Source organism: Zootoca vivipara, chromosome 9 (assembly GCF_965207765.1).
Source record: "Zootoca vivipara chromosome 9, rZooViv2.hap1.1, whole genome shotgun sequence".
In the NCBI taxonomy this organism is placed as follows: domain Eukaryota; kingdom Metazoa; phylum Chordata; class Lepidosauria; order Squamata; family Lacertidae; genus Zootoca; species Zootoca vivipara.
Window position 1 is genome coordinate 30,042,985 of NC_142592.1, and position 20,277 is coordinate 30,063,261.

Genomic DNA, 20,277 nt, shown 5'->3' on the forward strand with positions numbered 1-20,277 from the left:
AGTCAGGAGCGAGGGAAGTTGGGCGAGGAAACCATAAACGTGGGAAGGGTCACTTCCGGCCCCGCGACGCCTCCGCTTTTCCTTTCTGGTGCCCCCTGGCGGGCTCCAGGCGACACGGAAAAGCGAAGCGCCTTTTGCCTTCATAGGAAATTAGAGAGCGATGTTAGCTAGTTCAACTCGGGGCCTAATCGGCTCTCTGAGGAAAACTTAGCGGAGGGGAAATCTGCGCGGCTACTTCCGATTGCCTTTACTGTATCCCTCTTCCTGTGGGCGGGAACATCATCCCGAGGCGGAGACCGTTAGGGCAACGGTCGCTGCGCGCTCTGTCCAGCCCGCGCGTTCCTGTCAGGGCGCGGCGGCCATGAGGCGGTTGTGGCCGTGGCTCGTCTTGGGGCTGGTCGTCCCCGAGGAGGAGCCCATCCAGCAGAAATTCCGAACCTACCCCCAGATTACTGACCAGACCTTTATCCGTCAGTACCTGGACGCCCACAACAACTTCCGCGCCAGGGTCCAGCCCACTGCTTCCAACATGCTGTACATGGTGTGTCCCCGGCGCGGGGTGGAAGGAGGAAAGGGAGTTGTGGGCGAAGCCGGGGTGTGGGTGTGCAGGCAGGGGGCAGTGCTGTATCTACGAATAACCCAAACAAGGTATAGCAGGCATAGGCAAATTCGGCCCTCCAGATGTTTTGGAACTACAACTCCCATCACCCCTAGCTAGCAGGACAAGTGGTCAGGGATGATGGGAGTTGTAGTCCCAAAACTTCTGGAGGGCCGAGTTTGCCTATGCCTGAGCTATACCTTAGGGTCCCACTCTCTTGGGAGCCCCAAAAAATTTAAAGGAAAAAACAAAACTGGATATACATTTCCAAAATATAATTTAAAAAACAAATAAAATAAAACCTACATACAGCAACAGTGTTTTGTGTTGTGTAGGCTCCTATGATGTAAGTAATGGGCTCTGCCTGCTAGCCTGCTCCCTAAAATATCACTGGTATTAGATACCTATTAAAAGGTAAAGGCAACCCTGACCGTTAGGTCCAGTCGCGAACGACTCTCGGGTTGCGCACTCATCTTGTTCTATAGGCCGAGGGAGCCGGTGTTTGTCCGCAGACAGCTTCCGGGTCATGTGGCCTGCATGACTAAGCCGCTTCTGGCGAACCAGAGCAGCGCACAGAAACGCCATTTACCTTCCCACCGGAGCGGTACCTATTTATCTACTTGCACTTGACGTGCTTTTGAACTGCTAAGTGGGCAGGAGCTGGGACTGAACGGGAGCTCACCCTGTCGCGGGGATTCGAACCGCCAACCTTCTGATTTAAACCAGAGCGCCATCCGCATCCCTAGATACCTATTAGGTCCATAAATTACCATATAGCATACCGGTATATTCAACACACAAAAACAGCAACAATTTGTTGTTGACAAAGGACAGCCCCATTACCTTCAGTAGCTTAGGGCCTCATCAAACCAAAATCCGGCCCTGGGGAAATAAATGTGAATCCTTCACTCTGACCAATTGTGTCACAGATAGCTCGGTTCTGCTCCCCCTCCCAAAAAATAATACCTGGCTACGCCCGTGAAGGGAGGCAAGACGATTTGCGGGGCCGCTGGAGAGGTGAACCCCTCCCCCAGCTTCCCCTTTGGCCTTGAATGGGAGAAACTTCCACTGTCATCCACTGCATCTTAAGGATAGTCAATGAACATTGGACGTTTTTGAGAAGCAAACCATGGCTGCCCTACAAGTGGGGTAGTGGGGGGGGGGTGCCTACCTCAGGCAGCCAGTGTTGGCTGCTATTGAGGGCAGTGAGAAGACCCGACAAGTGTTTAACCAGGAATAGCAGTGATGGGTAGAACACAAAAGTGAATAATATCACTGTACTCAAACCTTGGTTTCAACTGCTATTTCCTTACCTGGGCAGGGTCATTGTTTAAAACTGCCATTTTCCTTTGTGCCCCTCCATCCCTGCTTTATTCAAACCTCTGTCATCTTTAAAACTGCTATTTTCCTATCAGTTCTCTCCATCTCTACTTCACTTTAACTTCTGCTGTTGTTTTAAACCACTGGTTTTCCCATGCCAGGTCATTCATTGGTGGGTGTACTCCACCTACCCCACTCTGATTTCATGCAAATCCAGGATTGTGCTAAGGCAATACAAATCCACCAATGAGGGCTGTGTCATATGTCTTTTTTATATGTAAAGGAAGACATTGTTTGAGAGCTCAGTGGGAAAGGTATTGAAAGAAAGACTCGTAATCTGAATTTTGACTAAACTGAAAATGTGACATCGTTGCATTTACTGTATAACAAAAATAATTAATAGCTGTGTGTGATACTTTTGTATTTTGCAGACATTTGATCTCGCCTTAGCTAAAATAGCCAGAGAATGGGGAAAGAAATGCATATTTGAACATAACCCAATTAATAATATTCATCCTGATCATGCATTTAGGCCGTTTGGAGAAACTATGTACAGGGCACCTGCCAAAAGTAAATCATTTGATCCTGCTATTCCTATTTCAATATTTCATGCTCAAGTATTATACTACAACTACAGCAGCAACACATGTGAAATGCTATGTAAACATTATCTTCAGGTAAGTTGTATTTTTTGCTGGTCAGATTGCCAACCATTTATCTATCTTCAGAAACAGAAGCACCTTAAGGTTACACATTTTCCTGGTACATGCAAATAATGAGTACAGCTGTTAATCAGACACCAAAGATTTAACAGTTATCACCCCCAAATTAACAGAAATAGTATTCTATTTACATACATCTTTTATGTCAACCAGGATGATTGAATACTAACATAAAACATAAAGGTACCTTTAGCCAAATGACAATAAAGAGAGGAGTGTGAAGAGCAACTGAATATTACATAACTTAGTTTATATTATATAATCTACTTTTTTCCAGATTGTTTCGGCTAATACTTATAAAGTTGGCTGTGCTGTCATCTTCTGTCGTAAATCACAAGATGGAAGGAGGAGAAGTGTGACATTTGTGTGCAATTATGGTCCATCGTAAGTTAACGAATGTTAAAGAGATCCAAACTTGTGTTTACACACAGTGTTCTAACTTGCAGAATTGCATGAGTATTCACAGTTGAATTAAGGAGCAATCTTAACTGCTCTTTACAGAGCTGCAGAGCCATTGGTGCATCTGCAGTTTTGCCATGCACAATGACTGGGACAGAAAGTACAGGACAGGCATATATATCACTGTGCCAGCCTCTTGCAGCATGTAGGTGGCAGCTCAGTCCCTCCCCACCCGTTTAAAACTGCTATCAGTGGGAACCCCACAGGCATCACCCCACTGGCAGCAACCAGAAGGAAGCTGACAGGCCTGTAGGGCTGGGCAAAGGTACACCCTTTCCTAATCCAAACCTCCCTAGCCTGCTGTAAAAGAGATTGGATTGCTTTCTTTATGTATGTATTGCATCTTTTACTGTTGATTGCAAAGCAAACAGAATACTCAACTGCTGCTTTCCAGCCATTTCTATGATTAACAATTTCTGTTATCCAAATTGTTACATACAAAATGTGATTAAAAAGACATTCACAATTCTGTTACAACAATAGTTAAAAATTTTATTGTATTATAAGTACTGTATTTTTCCATGTACTGTATAAGACGAGGGTTTTTTACTCTAAAATTATGTTCAAAAACTTGCCTCGTCTAATACAAGGATAGTGTATGGGGTGGACGGGTGATTGGCTGCAGCTGCAAGCAGGAGCTTGTCAACAACAATGCTAGAAGGGCTGCTTTGGATTGGCTGCTGCTTCTCTAATTGGGTTGGTGATTGGCTTCTGTAGCAAATACTGCTGTTGATTGGCTGTCGCTGCCACGATTGGCGGCGGCTGTTCTGGGACACGCGCGATTGCCAGCAAACAGCTTTTCTCAGTCGGGTAAGAAATTTTTTATTGGGGAAGGGTCTGTTTGTGATTGGCTGTCGCTGTGGCAAGTGGGCGATTGTCTGCTGCCGGTGATTGTCAGCGTTGATGCTGCGTGTGAGCGATTTTGGGCAAAAAAAAAACCCCAACAAGCTGTAAAACTGGGCAGTCCTCTGCAAAAAGCTCAACAGCTCTGAGCCATCTCTCCCCTCCCCCCATTTTCTTAAATTTGAGTCCCCAAAAATAGGGGGCGCCTTATAGACGGGAAAGTATGGTATGTTGTCTCCCTAGCAGGGAGGAGACATCAATAATATAATGCATCCTTCCATGAAGATGTTTCTTGGTTCAGTCCTCAGTATCTCCGCTTAAATAATCATGTACTGTACTAGGTGCTGGGGAAATACTTGACATTCCAGGAGAATCACCAAATCAGCTTCATGCACCCAAGAAAGTGGGCTCTGGTCCATGAAAACTTAGACCAAAATAACTTTTTGACAATGGCACTTTTTGTAGTTTTGACTACCATTTTTTGTGTTTTTAACAGTGTTGTAAGTCACTTGGAGACCTTTAGGTAACAAGCAACTAAAGTTAATAAATAATAATACCACAGATACGCCTTTGCAACTTTACTACACAAACCTTGTAGGTCACCAATCCAACCCCCTACATGAGGGCTGCACTTGCTCACAGGTGAACTTCTGGGGCATTATACGTACAGTGAGTGGGGCCAGAGGCAAAGGAGGGCATGGCGGTAGATGAAACATTTACTTTTGTACAGTATGCTACATTCCAGTGACCAAGAGAGACCCAAGCAAATAGACCAGTGTTGCAGAGCCAACACTGGTGACATTGGCACTTTGACAGGGCAGCAGCAAGATTTTGGTTACATGGGTGCACCAGCGAAAACACTGGATTTACTCCACTGCTGTTCCCTCACAACCCAATCTTGCCTTTGCTTCATCCTGTTAAGCGGCAGTGATGTCAGTACTGTATCAGAAGGGTAGGCCTGCAGCACCACACTGGTCACTCCTGCCAGCCATGAAAAGTGAGAGGTCTCTACAACCCATTCATATCCACATTTCTTAGTTTTCTGGCCAGTGCAAAGCTGGAAGGGAGTGTGGCCCAGGCAGAACTGTAAAGCCAGGATAGAAAGGCTTAGAGGGATGCATTCAGCGCCCAGGACTGAAGTTGTCCACTCTTCACAATTTGTTAGCATCTGTAACTTTTATATTTATCATAGCCTTCGTTTTATTTTTCAGTAACTTTGTGTACTTAATTTGTTATTACCTTCATAAACTTTTGTTCTCTAGGATGAAAGTTGGAGTTCGACCATATAAACCAGGAACGTCATGTAGTAACTGCCCAGAAGGCGACAAGTGTCACAACAGACTCTGTAGTAAGTATAGTGAATGATGCAAATGTTCATGAAAAAAGATGATTTAAACTATCAAATATGCCGGTTTTTGGGTTCCATGTATATCACCTCTAGCAGGACATTCTAATGTGCTTAAGGCATGGAACGCAGGAAAGGCTAGTAGAGTTCTGGTATTCACCTCTTTGCTTTGTCCCATGTCTGTCAGTCAATCCTTTGGGAAAAGGGGAATAATTGTCGTTTGGTACACTGTTGCAGTAGAGAGACAACAGTTGCTTCCTTCTTTAATCTACCGGTATGTAACCTAGCTTTTGAGAGGGATCTCACAGGAGGTCAGTGTCTCTGGGTGCTGTAGAGTGCAGAGTTGCATTTTCATTCATTCCTGAAAAGCAGTCCTTAAAATATTTGCCAGTACTAGTACTGAGCTAGTGTAGAGAAACAAAATGGAACATTCCATTATACCTACCAGTATTAGTAGTTCCATTCATGATTCAAGAAACCATGTTCAGATATTTTACTGATTAATCTGTGTTCATGTTTAGAGCTTTACAAATGACTGGATGTTAGAAAAGTATGTGATTCCAAGGATACATAAAGTGCCTTTTGATTAGAGCTAAAGATAAGTGAGAAAACACAGTGCTCCCTGTTAGTTGCTAGCTCATCAAAAATTATTACAGTATGTATCTGTTGGTTACTGGATAAACAAGTTTTTGCCTGTTATTAGATGTACTTTGTCCATGTCTCTGGTTTTGAAAGGTGTCTAATGATTGTGGTGGTAGCCCCCACTGTGTGCACTGCCTGATAATGCAATATTCTAGGCTAGTTAAACACAACAGATCATGACATTGTCACCTAATCCGGGGTCCTATCTGAATGCATAGAATTATAGTGTAGAATAAGAACTGCTTTTTGCTTTAGTGAAATTACATGCGCCTGAATCATGAAGCTATATTTTTATTTGAAATATTACAGGCTGAAAATGCCTTTTGCATAAACAAAAGAGCATCCTTCCTACCCGAAATGCAATAAAAAGTCTTATTACAGCAGAGGAGAACCTCCTGGACTAGGTTACTCCTCCCATCCACGCCAGTAAAAAGGTAAAGGGACCCCTAACCGCTAGGTCCAGTTACGGATTACTCTGGGGTTGCGGCGCTCATCTAGCATTACTGGCCCAGGGAGCTGGCGTACAGCTTCCGGGTCATGTGGTCAGCATGACTAAGCTGCTTCTGGTGAAACCAGAGCAGAACACGGAAATGCCATTTACCTTCCTGCTGGAGTGGTACCTATTTATTTACTTGCACTTCATGCTTTCAAACAGCTAGCTTGGCAGGAGCAGGGACCGAGCAATGGGAGCTCACCCTGTCACGGGGTTTCAAACTGCTGTAGACAGGACCAAAACTCTTGCACAGGCTTTCAATAACCTTCCTGTGTGGGAGAGCAGATACTCTTCCAATCTCAGTCCTACTTAAACTATGGAAACAAGATTTTAGCCATACTTGCTCACCTCACAATTCCCTACAATCTTTCTGTTATTTTTTTCCTTCCCTCGTGGGCATTTGCCAAGAGGTTGAAATAGGTATTAGGGGAGACAAATCTTTCCTCTGCCAAGGGATGCTAAGGTACTAATCTAGCCACTGACACTGGATTTCTCTGAGGTGTTTTCTAAGGGCTAAAGCAGATACAAATGTCTAGACCCCAAAGCAAAGTCCACTCCTGGTGATAGTAAGGTTTCCCTTCTGACTGGTGAACAAGCAGAGTCCCCGTGTATACCACCTATATAACACTGAATATCTGTGAGGTAGTGCAGAAACACTGGGTGGGTGCTCTGTATTCTGTATAGAGGGGCAAGTAGCATGAGACTCTGAAATACTAGGGGTACTGTAGGTGCTTGGGTTTCCTAACAAAACTCATCACTACAAGTAATTGAGGGTGCTCCCTCCATTTAGTGTTCTGCCCCTGGGTCTGCCAAGTTCTTGTCAAGGGTCACATTCCAGAAGATCACTTAAGCAACCATGGTCAACAATACTGCATCATGTGCATGAAAAACAGGAAGTGTCTGCCCATGATCCCTCTCCTCCAGTCATTTTCCCAGCTGCTTTCATACTGGCAAGCTACCACCTAAGAAGGTGGGAACACTCATCCTTTTCTTGCTATTTGCACATGGCAGTGATTCTGGCCTCAGATAAAGACCACATTTTCCCCTGCAGGCATAGACTCAGCTGTCCTTTGGAATCTAACAGATGGAACTCTCTGAGTTAGGTATCAGGTTCATTCCTGGATCCAAATTTCTTGTAAAATTCCACAGAATGCTGTACTCTTACCAGGGGATTAGAAAATTGGCAAATTCAAGATGGGATGCAGGTCAGTTTTATTCCAGAGCCATGGCTTGGATGTGGCAGTCACATGGCATTTCTGGTTATAAAGCTAGAACATGGATAGCGGGTCCAAAACCAATTTGATCACTACTCCCTTTAAAGGTAGGGAGAGGAGACTTTTTAAGGAGCCTCTGGACAAGGTATTACTGAAAACCAAATAAAATAACTTCTTCCTTTCAGCTTCCAGATTATAGAAGAAAGGTTATAGGCAGGGCAGCAGATAGACTACAATCTGAGCCTTCAAACCATCAGTATTGGGGGGCAGTGGTGTGGCAGAATTTCACTGTAATTTTGTTATCAAAATTGGTTACTTACCCTACTCTTAACTTAAAACCTAATAGACTTGGGGTAAGTCTATTTATCAAATAAATCACTGTAAATTTTGGATGTTGAAATTTAATGGAAATGCTTTCACATTTCCTGCCATATGGCTGAAAATAAAATAGCAAAATGCTAACATTTTTAAAGCCTTTTTTCACTTGTTACAACTATTTCCCTTTTGCAGGAAATCCTAAACGTGATGAAGTAAACAACCGTATGTATTACATTTGTTTTATACTTTAATTTACTTCAAGAACAAAATTCAAATTCAGTAAAACTTTTTTACATTTTTGAAAAATAGGCTATTCACAATGGAATCCATCCAATGAATTCGAGTTTAGATGTGATGACTTCTGCATCGCTGTTGTACTTTTAAGGCTATTATTAATGTTTGTAGCATTTGCAGCTGTTTACGTCTTAAAACTCCGTTATCCAGATTTAGTTTTTAATACTAGGGTAGGTTACTGAGCATATTTACATGAATGATAAAGATATTCCTGCATTTTATATTAAAGTAGATTTGCTTTGTTGCATTGTTTCACGTTATTTTGTGTTTTCTCAAATTGTATAAATTTACCTGTTACATATTAAGTATTTTTAAACTGGAAAGATAAATTTAAAGTAAAATATATGGTTATCTTGAATATTTTGTACAAATAAAAATTAAGCGTATTAAATTCGTTGGCATCTGTTTGTCTCAGGAGACAATGGAGGAGTGCGCCTTTGGGGGTGAGGTCAAGCTGCTGGAAGGTTGCATCGCCTGCTGTGGCTGTAGAGACCTATACAGGAAAGACAAATTTTGTTGCAGCTGGGGCAAATTAAGGCGTTCAGTTGTGCTGCTGCAGATGCACATACAGTACATTAAAGATAAGATAAATACTTTATTGTCCACCCCGTCCACTCACTCTTACCTCCAGTTCTATTCAATATGTACACTATGTGAGGGAGTATTCTGTGGTGGCTCCCCATCTTTGGAATGTTGTCTCCAAGGAAGCCTGCCTGGAAACTGCATTACTACGGTACCATTTCAGCAACAGGGAAAATATTTGTTTTCCCAGGCTTTCAAAAACTGCTAGTATCAACATTTTAACTTAAAAGAGTTTGATTTTACTATTTAAATGGGCTGTAGCTGCTTTAGTTGTTTTATCTTTATTATTACCAGTTGTTAACTTGAAGGTTTTTTTAAATAGTTTTTTAGTAGCCTACTGTTCGCAACTCTGGGGCCATGAATTTATGTTGAAAGTGCATGATATAAATTATGTAAAAAAAATATTCTGTATATAATATCCATAACAAGATGTAAACTCCTTCCACTTAGATATCCTTATAACAGCACACTTTTGGATGTATATTGAGGTAGATCAAAAATGCTTTCTCTCTTTTAGCAACGTCTCTTTTCAAAGTCTAGTTTTAAACTTTTAATTTATTTGAATGTGTTTTTCTTGGGGAGGAGTGGAGAGAGAAGAGCATTGGCTATCTTCTAGTCCAGGGTTTCCCAAATGTGGGTCCCCAGCTGCTGTTGGACTACAACTCCCATCATCCTTTGCTACCAAGACCTGTGCTCAGGGGTGATGGGAGTTGTAGTACATGTCGCACAGGTTGACTGAACAACAAATGCTCCCCACACCAAGAGCATGAGTATTAAAGCAAAGGATTCACCATTTCCTCGACTGCACTGAGTCTTCAAGTTCAACTCCTCCATTGCAATCCTTTTTTGGATGTTCTGGCAGGTTTTGCTGTCCGAACTCTCTGAATTAATATGCGACTGCAGCATTCTGTCATTCATAGCCACCTGAAAAACACTTAAATATATATATATATTACTTAGGCTCAAGTAGCTTCTGAATGGAATTGCTTGGGATTCTCCAGAGTAAGCCACTTCCCCCGTAGCATTTCGGCTAAACTACAGCTCAGACGAATTTAACACAACCACAGTAGCCAATTCGCCTATGTATGGACTGAAATGGCGGAAGAGACAGAGAGGAGAGATAGAAAGGGACCAGCAAATGTCCCCTTTAAAAAGAGAGGAGGGCGGGGAGAGGGGTCCATCCAGTGCATAAACCGGGAAAGAGAAGAATCGTTCCGGAGATGGAGGTACAGTCTCGAAACTGGCTGGTGCTGTTTAAAACAGCAAGAGGTTTCTGAGCTCCACGCTCAACATCCCGTGCAAGTCTCGTCCGTGCAGGTGGAGCTCTGTAGTCGGTGGGGTCACACCAAGCAAAGGAACGGCATGGAAGCGTTCTAAGTGGAGAGCGGGAGTTCGGCGCGGGGGCGGGAGGTAGTAGCGCCGCTTGAGGCCGTTAGGGAGCAACGGTCTCTTCGCGCGGGTCCCTAACTCGGCGCTGCAGCCATGAGGCGCTTCTGGCCGTGCGTCGTCGTCGTGCTGGGGCTGCTCGCCGTCGAGGGCGTGCGCGGCGCGCAGAAATTCGCCGCCTATCCCGAAATTACCAACAAGACCTTCATCGACGAGTATATCAACGCGCACAACAAGCACCGCAGCGAAGTCCAGCCCACCGCTTCCAACATGCTGTACATGGTGTGTGTCCCGGGCGCGGCGGGGTGGAAGGAGGAAAGGGAGCCGAGAGCAGCGGGGACGATCTGAGCGACTCACGGGGGAAGGCGAGCCCTCGCTTCCAGCTGGGCGCTTATGAGAAGAAGCTTCCCACTGAACCCGCCGCCACCTTTTTTTCTGGAGGGCTCTTTGCCTACGATTTAAAAAGGCAAACCCTTCAGAAAGTCACGCCTTTGGGCATAAGATGACGGTCTCAGGCAGCTCGTGGTGGTTATATCTGGGAAGGGATGAAGGAGTAGCCCCTTGTGAGGTTTTATGCCTCAGATTGCGAAGTAACCGCAGCAGCTCGAGGCTGAGAATAGTCATTTGTGGTTTTCTTTTCTTTTGACACTAACACCCTTTGACCCGCCTCTGAAAGCTGTATGCCTGATTCACATGATGGCATGAGAATAGATCGCTGGTTCTTTAAAAGCCTGGCAGTTATACTTACTGGTGGTGCCAGTGAGTAATATCTAAGTAAGTTACTAGTAAAGGATCTACCAGTGTGAAGGGATATGATCATAAAGGGAAGACAAAGTGACTACAGTAACATTAAAACCAATAAAGCACATTCAATAAAACTATCTAAAAACATAACTAAACAGTTAAAAGGGGGCAGAACTTGTTTGTTTTAGTGAGACTGAAGGCATGTTATCCATTAATTTACTAGAAGTGGGAAATGTTATTAAAAGCTGTGCATGGTACTTTTCTGTTTTGCAGAGTTTTGATCTAGGTTTAGCTAAAATAGCGAGATCATGGGGACGGAAATGCATTTTTGGACATAATCCAAATAGAAAAGTCCACCCTGAAACTAAGTATAGGCCATTTGGAGAAAATATATGGCGGGGATCTGCCTCCAGCAAACCATTTAATGCTGCTGCTGCCATTAGCTCATTTAACAGTGAAGTAAAATACTATACCTACGATGACCACACATGTTCCAAAGTATGTGGTCATTATACTCAGGTAAGTTTCATCCTCATCTGCTTAGAAAATTAAAGAACTTGAATAATTTGAGACTCTGGGTCAGGCACCCTCAAACTGCAGCCTTCCAGATGTTTTGGCCTTCAACTCCCATGATCCCTAGCTAACAGGACCAGTGGTCGGGGAAGATGGGAATTGTAGTCCAAAACATCTGGAGGGCCGAAGTTTGGGGATGCCTGCTCTGGGTGCTTCCAGACTGTCATATTTTGATGTGATTCAGTCACATCCTGGAAAATTCAAGCTGTGCAATTAAAGTTAATTTGGAGCTCTTGCAAAACAAACCTGCTTCCCCAAAAGATTGGACTTTTTACAATCAGGAAAGTGATGGGGAAATGACCTGGAAAGTGTGGCATAACATTTGCTTCACACAATGCTGTCTAATCTCTCCACAAATAAATCAGGTTGATGCAGGGCTTATGCATGGCAACAAAGTGCTTACCATGAGCATTAAAGGCAAATTGTCTTAAGACAGCCCTTCTTTTAATGTCCTGTTCTGCTCTTTGCAGGTGTGCAGTTTACCCATGCAAAAAGCAACAAAGGTATAATTTACAAACAAATGACACCCTTGGTCATGACACACAGCAGACAAACAACTCCAAAAGAAATATTAAATGTTTGTTTGTAGTACTTTTGTACCCCTTGTTTGTTAAAGTTGCACAAAGCAGTATGATAATACTGATTAACAATTGTAACAACCCAAATTCAGTAGAAATAATTGCTAAGCTGTCAGCACAAATTACTGACAAATAGGCCAGGAAGCCCAAAGGTGTTTTATTCAATAGCCATGCTATTATTCAAAAACAAAGCATTACAAGTTACTGTGTTGAAGTTTGGTAGTCCATGATATTTCCTAACAAATGTCTCTTCATAACACAACTTACTGAGTTTGTAGCTTCCTTCTATATCAATTGAATCACATCAATAAAAATGAAATATTTAATTGGGGATAGTGTTCTGTTGCTTTATATTGGAAAACCATTGTTTTATCCTCACAAATATGTTGGATACATATTTCCCTGGCACAGACAATGATCAATACAGTTGCTCACCTTGAGCAATGAATGAGCAATGATTTAATTTTCGATATTACAGTATATTTCCATCGGCCAAGATGAACAGAAATCATACGCCATTTTACATATATATATTTTAAGAACATAAGATAAACACCTGTGGCCCATTAGGGTACTTGAATATAAGGTATGTATTCTAATATAATATAAAGATGCCTTTAGCCAAATGCCAAGTGAGGGCAGGAATCTGGAGAGAAACTGATTGTTAGAAATGGTAACTATTAACACAACTTGTACCTTTATCGTATATAATAAAACATATCCTTTCCAGGTTGTATGGGCTGATTCTTACAAGGTTGGCTGTGCTATTGTTTACTGCTCTCGAGCAGCAGATGGAAAGAGAGATATTTTGCAATTCGTGTGCAATTATGCTCCAACGTAAGTTAACAAATGCTAAAGAGATTGTGTTGACACTTAGTAGTCTAAAATGCATGTGTTGGGCAGCTACAGGTGATTTGGAGGAAATTAGGCATGTTAGGTGAAGGTTCCCCTCTGCTGCCATCGCAGGACAGTCCATATGACTTCAAACGTACTGTATTTATAAGCTTTTTTGGGGACATAAACATATTTTATACATGGTGTCTATCTCTCCAAATATCTTTGGCATATGCATTTTGCCCAAATGTGATTTGGCCTCTTTGAATTGCTATCATGTTCCCCTGTACTTCCCCTATATATTTTCTAGCTCCAGCCCATTCCCATTTGGACATTCGTAAAGATTTTCACCCTCATTCCTGAGAGGTGAACTATCCTGAACTGAATATTCCATTTAAAAACTGATTGGTCAGCATTTGATTTTAAATGCCAACTGCCTGCTTCCATTCTGGTTAGAGTGGTCCCTTTTTAAGCTTGTCCTGTCTGGCTTGTCCTGAAACATTAACAAATGCCTAACAAATCTACCACTGCAAATCCACCTGTCTAGCTGGCCCTGTGCAAGGAATAAGAAGCATTTCAAAGAAAGCTATCTTGAAGGGCCTTGTTTTCCCACCTAGCCACAAAATTCTTGCTGCCAGGACCCCATGACTACATTTCGCCACATCATTTGTGCCAACATGCACCACACACCCCTTTCCAGCACTATCTATCAGGATATCTAAATGATGCTTGTCACCCACAACCTTTCCACCATTGTTTACAGGTGTACATGTCTTGCTATTATTTATTGCTACTGTTGATTTCTGTAACACACAAAAGTACAAGTTTGAGACATGTCTGTGCGTCTAGACATTTACAGCATTGAACATGCGTCATTTGTATCTGATCAAATGAAAGAATCGATCCCTTACAGCAGTTTCCTTCAGATTATTTCGGAAAGCTTTAACCTTTGTTCAAGCACAGGTGTTTCTACTACAGCTGGCTGACCCTTGCAAGAGTGTTCAAGTGAATAGTGTGAACTGTGATAAGGTAACTTAAATAACTTCACAATGTAAGACCACTCATTTGAGCATTGTTACCAGGGTGACTTGGACCACTTCAGTATTCTCTGTATGAGACCCAAATTTTAGTGAACAAAAGCAATGGTGTGTCTGAACTAGGCATAATACAGTACCTAAATATATTTGGCAGCTCTATTCTGTGTAAGTCATTTTTTATATCCATTCCTTCACATTCTAAGACTTGTCAACTCTTCCAGCTCAATATACTCCACTGTGATATTTGGTGTTATGTGTGGATGCCTTTATACCTAGGACTGCATTCCCTCTCAGACAATTTTACGGGAACTGCATGACAGTGACGGGTAGGGCCAGAGACAAAAAATAGGAAGAATAAGAATAGTGGACAAACACCCGTCACCATCACCATAAGTAAGAGGCATGATCACAGTTCAAGGGCTCAGTACAGCCAGAAAAAACGTTCAAGAGTGCAGAGTAGGGCTGATGAGGCCCTTGGAGAATTTCAAGGACCAAATGAGAGAGACCTGGAAGGCTGCATTTGGCCCCCAGACCTAGACAACTTATTCATTACATCTAAAATCTTTAATTATATGACCAGTAGCTTGCATTTTTATTTTCAGTTTAGCTTTGTGTACTGAATACATAATGTTATATAATATTTTGTTCTGTAGGGGCAATTACCGGGGAGTTCGTCCTTATAAAAAAGGAACTTCATGTAGCAAGTGCCCAGAAGGAGACACTTGTCAAAATCAACTCTGTAGTAAGTATGATGATAAACTATCATACTGTATTTAAAAAAATGTATTTAGTTAGATAATTTCTATATTGCTTAACACTTCTGAGAAAAAAATAAATGATTTGCAGCGTACCATTAAAAACTACAAATACATTATTACAAAATATCAGAACATTTCAAATGGAAAGATGCTATAAATAGCTACATTTAAAGTTGGATAGTTATGATTATTATGATTATTATATGCCATTTATGAGACTGGGTTGCTCCAGGCAGCTCCCAACAGAATATTAAAAACATGATAAAACATCAAACATTAAAAACGTCCCTAAACAGGGCTGCCTTTAGATGTCTTCTAAAAGTCAAATGGTTGTTTATTTCCTTGACATCTGATTAAAGGGCATTCCACAGGGTGAGTGCGACTACTGCACATAAACATAAAAAATTACAATAAAAATCAGATACTGTACAAAAATATAATTTTTAATCATTAGTGGCTAAACAAGATAGAGATTTTCCACTGAGGTGGAAGTTGTACTCACAGTAATTTGAAACACATTCCTAACACTTTCCCATAGAAGCATTCCCACCAACCATGTCCATAACACATTTATTCCTCAAGCAAGCATATAACACCACAAAGCGAATGTTTGGTCTGCAGAGAATCTCTGGCATTATAATTTACAATTAACTAATGCAGCATAACCACCCACTTCCTGTGTCCCACGCAGGTAGATACTAATTCTGCTTCTTATACTGAGTAAAATAACTTTATAACACATGAAAATCCCAGAATCTCTCTGGCTAGCATGATCCCAGTTTCTCCCTAATATTGCATCATTTGTTTTCCAGGGAGTATTCAATAATACAAACTGCCTTTTCCCTCACGGCACCCCAAAAGGCTGGCTTAGTGGCAAAATAAAATAAAATAAATAAAAGAAATATACACATGTAAAATATTTTCCAATCTCTGAAGCACTAATCGGCTCATCCTCCGCACCCTGTCCTGAGCACACGCGGCCCAAGGTGGATGGATGGCCAGTAGTTTAAATATTTATGGACAAAGCCTGAACTTACAGCTCCTGGTGCGTCCTGTCCTTCCTCCAGCTCTGGCTCCTACCCTGCATCTTGCACCTCCTCCCTGGCCTTACTGCTCAGAACCTATAAAACCCCATAAATAGCTACCTCTTTTCCCTGGATCAGTCTCTTGCCCCACCAAAGGGAAGTTTTTAATGGTTGATGTTTCATTATGTTTTTTATATTTTGTTGGGAGCTGCCCAGAGTGCTTGGGGCAACCCAGTCAGATGGGCAGAATAATAATAATAATAATAATAATAATAATAATAATAATAATAATAATAATAATAATAATACCTCTTCCACCCCCTCCTCAGAGCCGCCAGTCCTTTACACACCCGCTGTACTATTTAATACTCCTTTCCCATCTCTCACCTGAGAGAGGCCCAGCTCTATAAAGGCTCCCACCCTGCGTTGTGAAAAACTACTTCCAGTTACTCACTCCCATGTGAGGAAACATGGCACTACACTCTGCGGTGTCCAAATTTTCCTTTCCCCAGATGGTACAGGACTCCGGGGGGGGGGGGGTCCTGGCTGGGTGCCATCACACTTCTCATATACAAATTTAGATAGGTGTGGGTGTGGCATAGTAGTCTAATCTGAATGGGAGGGAAGTGGATTGACAGCTAAAGAATGTTTGCATGTGGACAAGCCCACCCAGTGAGCAAAACTGGGTCCTCTGCCTGCAATAGAAGTTCTGATAACCGGTAGCAGAGAATATATGCTGCCGACACCAGGGGAGTAGCGTTGTACAGGCAGTGACCATTTTGTGCATGTTTGCTTGATGCACAATAGCCAACACGTATGTCGTTTTCAGCCCCGGAATATGGCAGGGGAAGAATGCAACCCCCTGCACAAACAGGGAGTTGTCTGAACTTTACGTAGTCTTTGGCTATGAACATTAGTTATTTATGGTCTACTTAAAGCCTATGAGGTAGGGGGCAATGAGCGGGTGTGCGGGTGTGATCTATATATCAAATAAATTTGTGTACATTTTTGAATGCTGAAAATGAAATTCAATGGAAATACTCTTCCATTCCCTGTTATATGACCCAAGGTAAAATAGTAACACTTTTAAAGCTTTCTTTTGCTTGTTATATGTATTTTCTCTCTTTTCCAGGAAATTCTGAACGCGATAAAGAAAGGAATGAGAGTATGTATTACATTTTTATTTTGTTGTTTAAATTTAGAGCAAAATTCACATTCAGTAAAAATTACCTTCTTTTTTTAAAATATAGATTATAAACGATGGAATCCACCCTATGAATTCCACATTACATGTGATGAATCCTGTGTTGCTGTTGCGGTATTAAGGCCATTATTAATGTTTGTAGCATTTGCAGCTGTTTACTACTTAAAATTACGTTATCCAGGTTTAAATTTAAAACATTAATCTTCAATATGCACATAAGACACACAACGATTTTCTTTGAGTATGTTATATAGCTAACAGAGGGCACTAACACAAATGCTAATATTTTCTTGTGTTTTATACTGTAAAACTAAATTTGGCTTGTTTTATTGCGTCATATCATATTTTGTTCTTTTTTTCAAAATTGTAAAAAGTTCTGTTTCATATTGATTCATTGTGAAGATTTTTTAAATCTGTAAGATAATTAATATAAAATAAAATATATGGTCATATCTTGTATGTTAAATATCATGTAAAAAATAAAGATCAAGCATATTAAAATAAGCTTAATTATTTGACATGATTAAGCTATACACAAGTCTTTTTTCTCCTTCCAAAATTATGAACTGACAATTTTTAGTGTTCTACTTTAGTTTTATACCTGCTTTTATAAATTTAATATGATTTTTTAAAAATGCTGTAGAATAGAAGCTGGAGACAGTTATTATTGCTAAGTAGCTGAGTCCTGTGATTGTTAGCTAGCCAAGTTTCGTTTCTGCTAAAATAAGTTAATGATAGAATTACACAATGGTGCAAAGATAAAGTTTGTTTGGTTTTTAAGCTATTAATGCTTTTTAAGAAGTGTTTTTAATATTGAAGAGATTTATACCAAAAAGAAAAATTAAGTGGTTCTAAAAATGAAATATGAAACTTTCACAATAAGGCTTACATGGTTCCATGGATCTCTTGACTTTAGTATTATGATTCTGCATCCAGACTGCTGGCTGTCTTAGGTTGTAATCCTTAAATTCTTTTTATGAGAAGAGCAATACTTTTTAGGTCAGTGGAACTAAGTATATACCGTAGTAGTTTCAGAAGTGCATGTATCTTTTGAAAGAGCTATACAAAATCGGGCCTGTATAAAAAGTGAAGTGAAAGCTTGAAAGATCTTTGAACTGTTCCATGTTGTCCTCCCTGGTGGAGAAAACAGTTCGCCAACAGGTACTGAACAAGTGGATGGATGCTCAGACTCTAGGGACTGAATAAGCAGCTTTAAAAAGAAGGCTGTGCACATAAATTTGCAGAAAGTTTTCCACATGGGAATGTGCATGAGGTTCTCTGTGTGATGCTGTTTACTAGATGTGGTCTTTCCCTCCCATCTAGTAGGATTTTGAAAATCTGGTATAGCTGATCCACCTATGGGAATTTGTTTCTACTGTGTTGATTTTGTTCTTTGAATCAAGGCAGTATGCTATTTATGAAAGCAGTATACTGTACAGTATTAAATAATGGAATATACCGGTAACTAGGTTTTAGAAGTCTGTTTCATCCATCTTGAATTAAAACAATCTACATTTCAATTGCAAATCAGAAAGAGTAAATATGAAAATGCAAGTTGCTATAGTTTTTGTAAAACCATAGGCTTTTGGGTTGGGAGACTAATTTTGGCCATCTCACCCCTTGCTTTTTTCCTGTAAGACCAACTGCAGTCGTCAACAGGTTTACCACACCTATCAGCCAATCACCCATTCCCACCACCCTTCTGAGTAATACCCCTCCCCACCCTCTCACTATATGTAAGGGTCTGGTGACTTCTGTTTCAGTGTATCTGAAGAAGTGTGCATGCACACGGAAGCTCATACCAATGACAAACTTAGTTGGTCTCTAAGGTTCTACTGGAAGGAATTTTTCTATTTTATTTTTATTTTGTTTCGACGGCAGACCAACATGGCTACCTACCTGTAATTAAACCTTTTTGTAAGCAATATTCTATTATTTTCAATAACACAAAAGGAATTTACAAAGATTACTACTAAGTAAAATTATTTGAGCACTGTGAAATCAAATATAAGTGGTTTAAATTCAGTTTGGGTACACTGGGATTTGTTATGAATAGTTGCAGGGGGTTGGGTTTGCATCGACTGCTCTGTGACACAGATGCCCTGCTTCACCCTTTGCCCTTTATTCACAGAAGAATACGTACTATGGTACATACAGATCACACAGGTGCCACCTTCGCTGGGATCATACCAGTGCCGGATTTACGTATGAGCTAAACAAGCTATAGCTTAGGGCCCCACTCTCTTGGGGGCCCCCAAAAAAATTTAAAGGGAAAAAAGTGGGTGTACATTTCCAAAATATAAGATAAAAAACAAATAAAATAAAACCTACATACAGCTAGAGCAGGCATCCCCAAACTTCAGCCCTCCAGATGTTTTGGACTACAATTCCCATCATCCCTGACCACTGGTCCTGTTAGCTAGGGATCATGGGAGTTGTAGGCCAAAACATCTGGAGGGCCACAGTTTGGGGATGCCTGAGCTAGAGCTTAATAATTATTTCAGTATTAATATACTTCTTAATTGTATTTCACTATAAATATATACATCTTCTTAATTGTATTTCAGTTCAACATTTACTTTGATAAAATACATACTTTGTTATGTGCAAATGGCTTTAGATACCCGGGTAGGGGTGACGGGTGCCATCACGCGGGAGGAAGATGACGCCACGCAGCGGGAGAGAGGGGTGTCGTGACGGTGAGGAACGGGGGCGCTGAGTAGCCTTGGGGAGGTTGAATGGGACAGCGGGGTGGGGGATTTAACAGAACACGCGTGGGCAAGTCTCTTTTGGGGGGGGGGATGATTGCTTTCTCTTTTTGAGCCACAGCAACGGTTGGCCGGGAGCGGGAACAACTAATAATAAATATTAACAGCAGCACTCAGAGATGTCCAACTGCGCTTTTCCCAACGGTAAGGGTTTTATAAAAAAATAAAAATGCTCATCGCAGGACCCCGCTTCTCCTCAGACTGGTTGCCAAAGTTACTGGGAACCAAGCGGAACTCCTCCCCTAACCAAAGTTAGATGTCTCTACACCCAAACGGGCATTGCAGGGGGTTGGACTAGATGACCCCTAGGGGTACCTTCCACTTCCAACTCTACAATCCTACGATTCTATGACATCATCATCGCCTCCTTCCTGTGTTTCCCGGACGCTTCCTAGTGGGGCTGCCCCAACTTGTGGCGCTGATGCAAGTCGGCTCGCGCTGGATTTGGCAGGGATACATACAGTAACGGACGTAGAACATGCGGGGGGGGGGGTTCGGAGGAGGAACCGTGTGAGCCACGCGCGCACTAAACGTGGCGCG

General features: G+C 41.6%; 2 protein-coding genes and 1 long non-coding RNA gene across 3 annotated transcripts; 2 read left to right on the forward strand and 1 right to left on the reverse strand.

The window, feature by feature from the left end:
* Positions 1-100: 100 nt before the first annotated feature.
* Positions 101-8,639, forward strand: LOC118091199 (glioma pathogenesis-related protein 1-like). The gene is made up of 6 exons (XM_035127878.3): positions 101-541; positions 2,350-2,595; positions 2,918-3,024; positions 5,205-5,290; positions 8,147-8,176; positions 8,264-8,639. The coding sequence occupies exons 1-6, from the start codon at positions 362-364 to the stop codon at positions 8,428-8,430; spliced, it is 816 nt and encodes a 271-aa protein (XP_034983769.3). The 5' UTR covers positions 101-361; the 3' UTR covers positions 8,431-8,639.
* On the reverse strand, positions 8,184-10,314 carry LOC148684583 (uncharacterized). Its single transcript, XR_015951761.1, has 2 exons — positions 9,622-10,314; positions 8,184-8,741 (listed from the first exon to the last, which is right to left on the reverse strand). It is a non-coding gene; the product is annotated as an uncharacterized LOC148684583 (long non-coding RNA).
* Positions 10,172-17,502, forward strand: LOC118091124 (GLIPR1-like protein 1). Its single transcript, XM_035127772.3, has 6 exons — positions 10,172-10,498; positions 11,234-11,479; positions 12,842-12,948; positions 14,636-14,724; positions 16,898-16,930; positions 17,016-17,502. Exons 1-6 carry the CDS (start codon positions 10,313-10,315, stop codon positions 17,168-17,170), a joined length of 816 nt encoding a protein of 271 aa, XP_034983663.1. The 5' UTR covers positions 10,172-10,312; the 3' UTR covers positions 17,171-17,502.
* Positions 17,503-20,277: the final 2,775 nt, after the last annotated feature.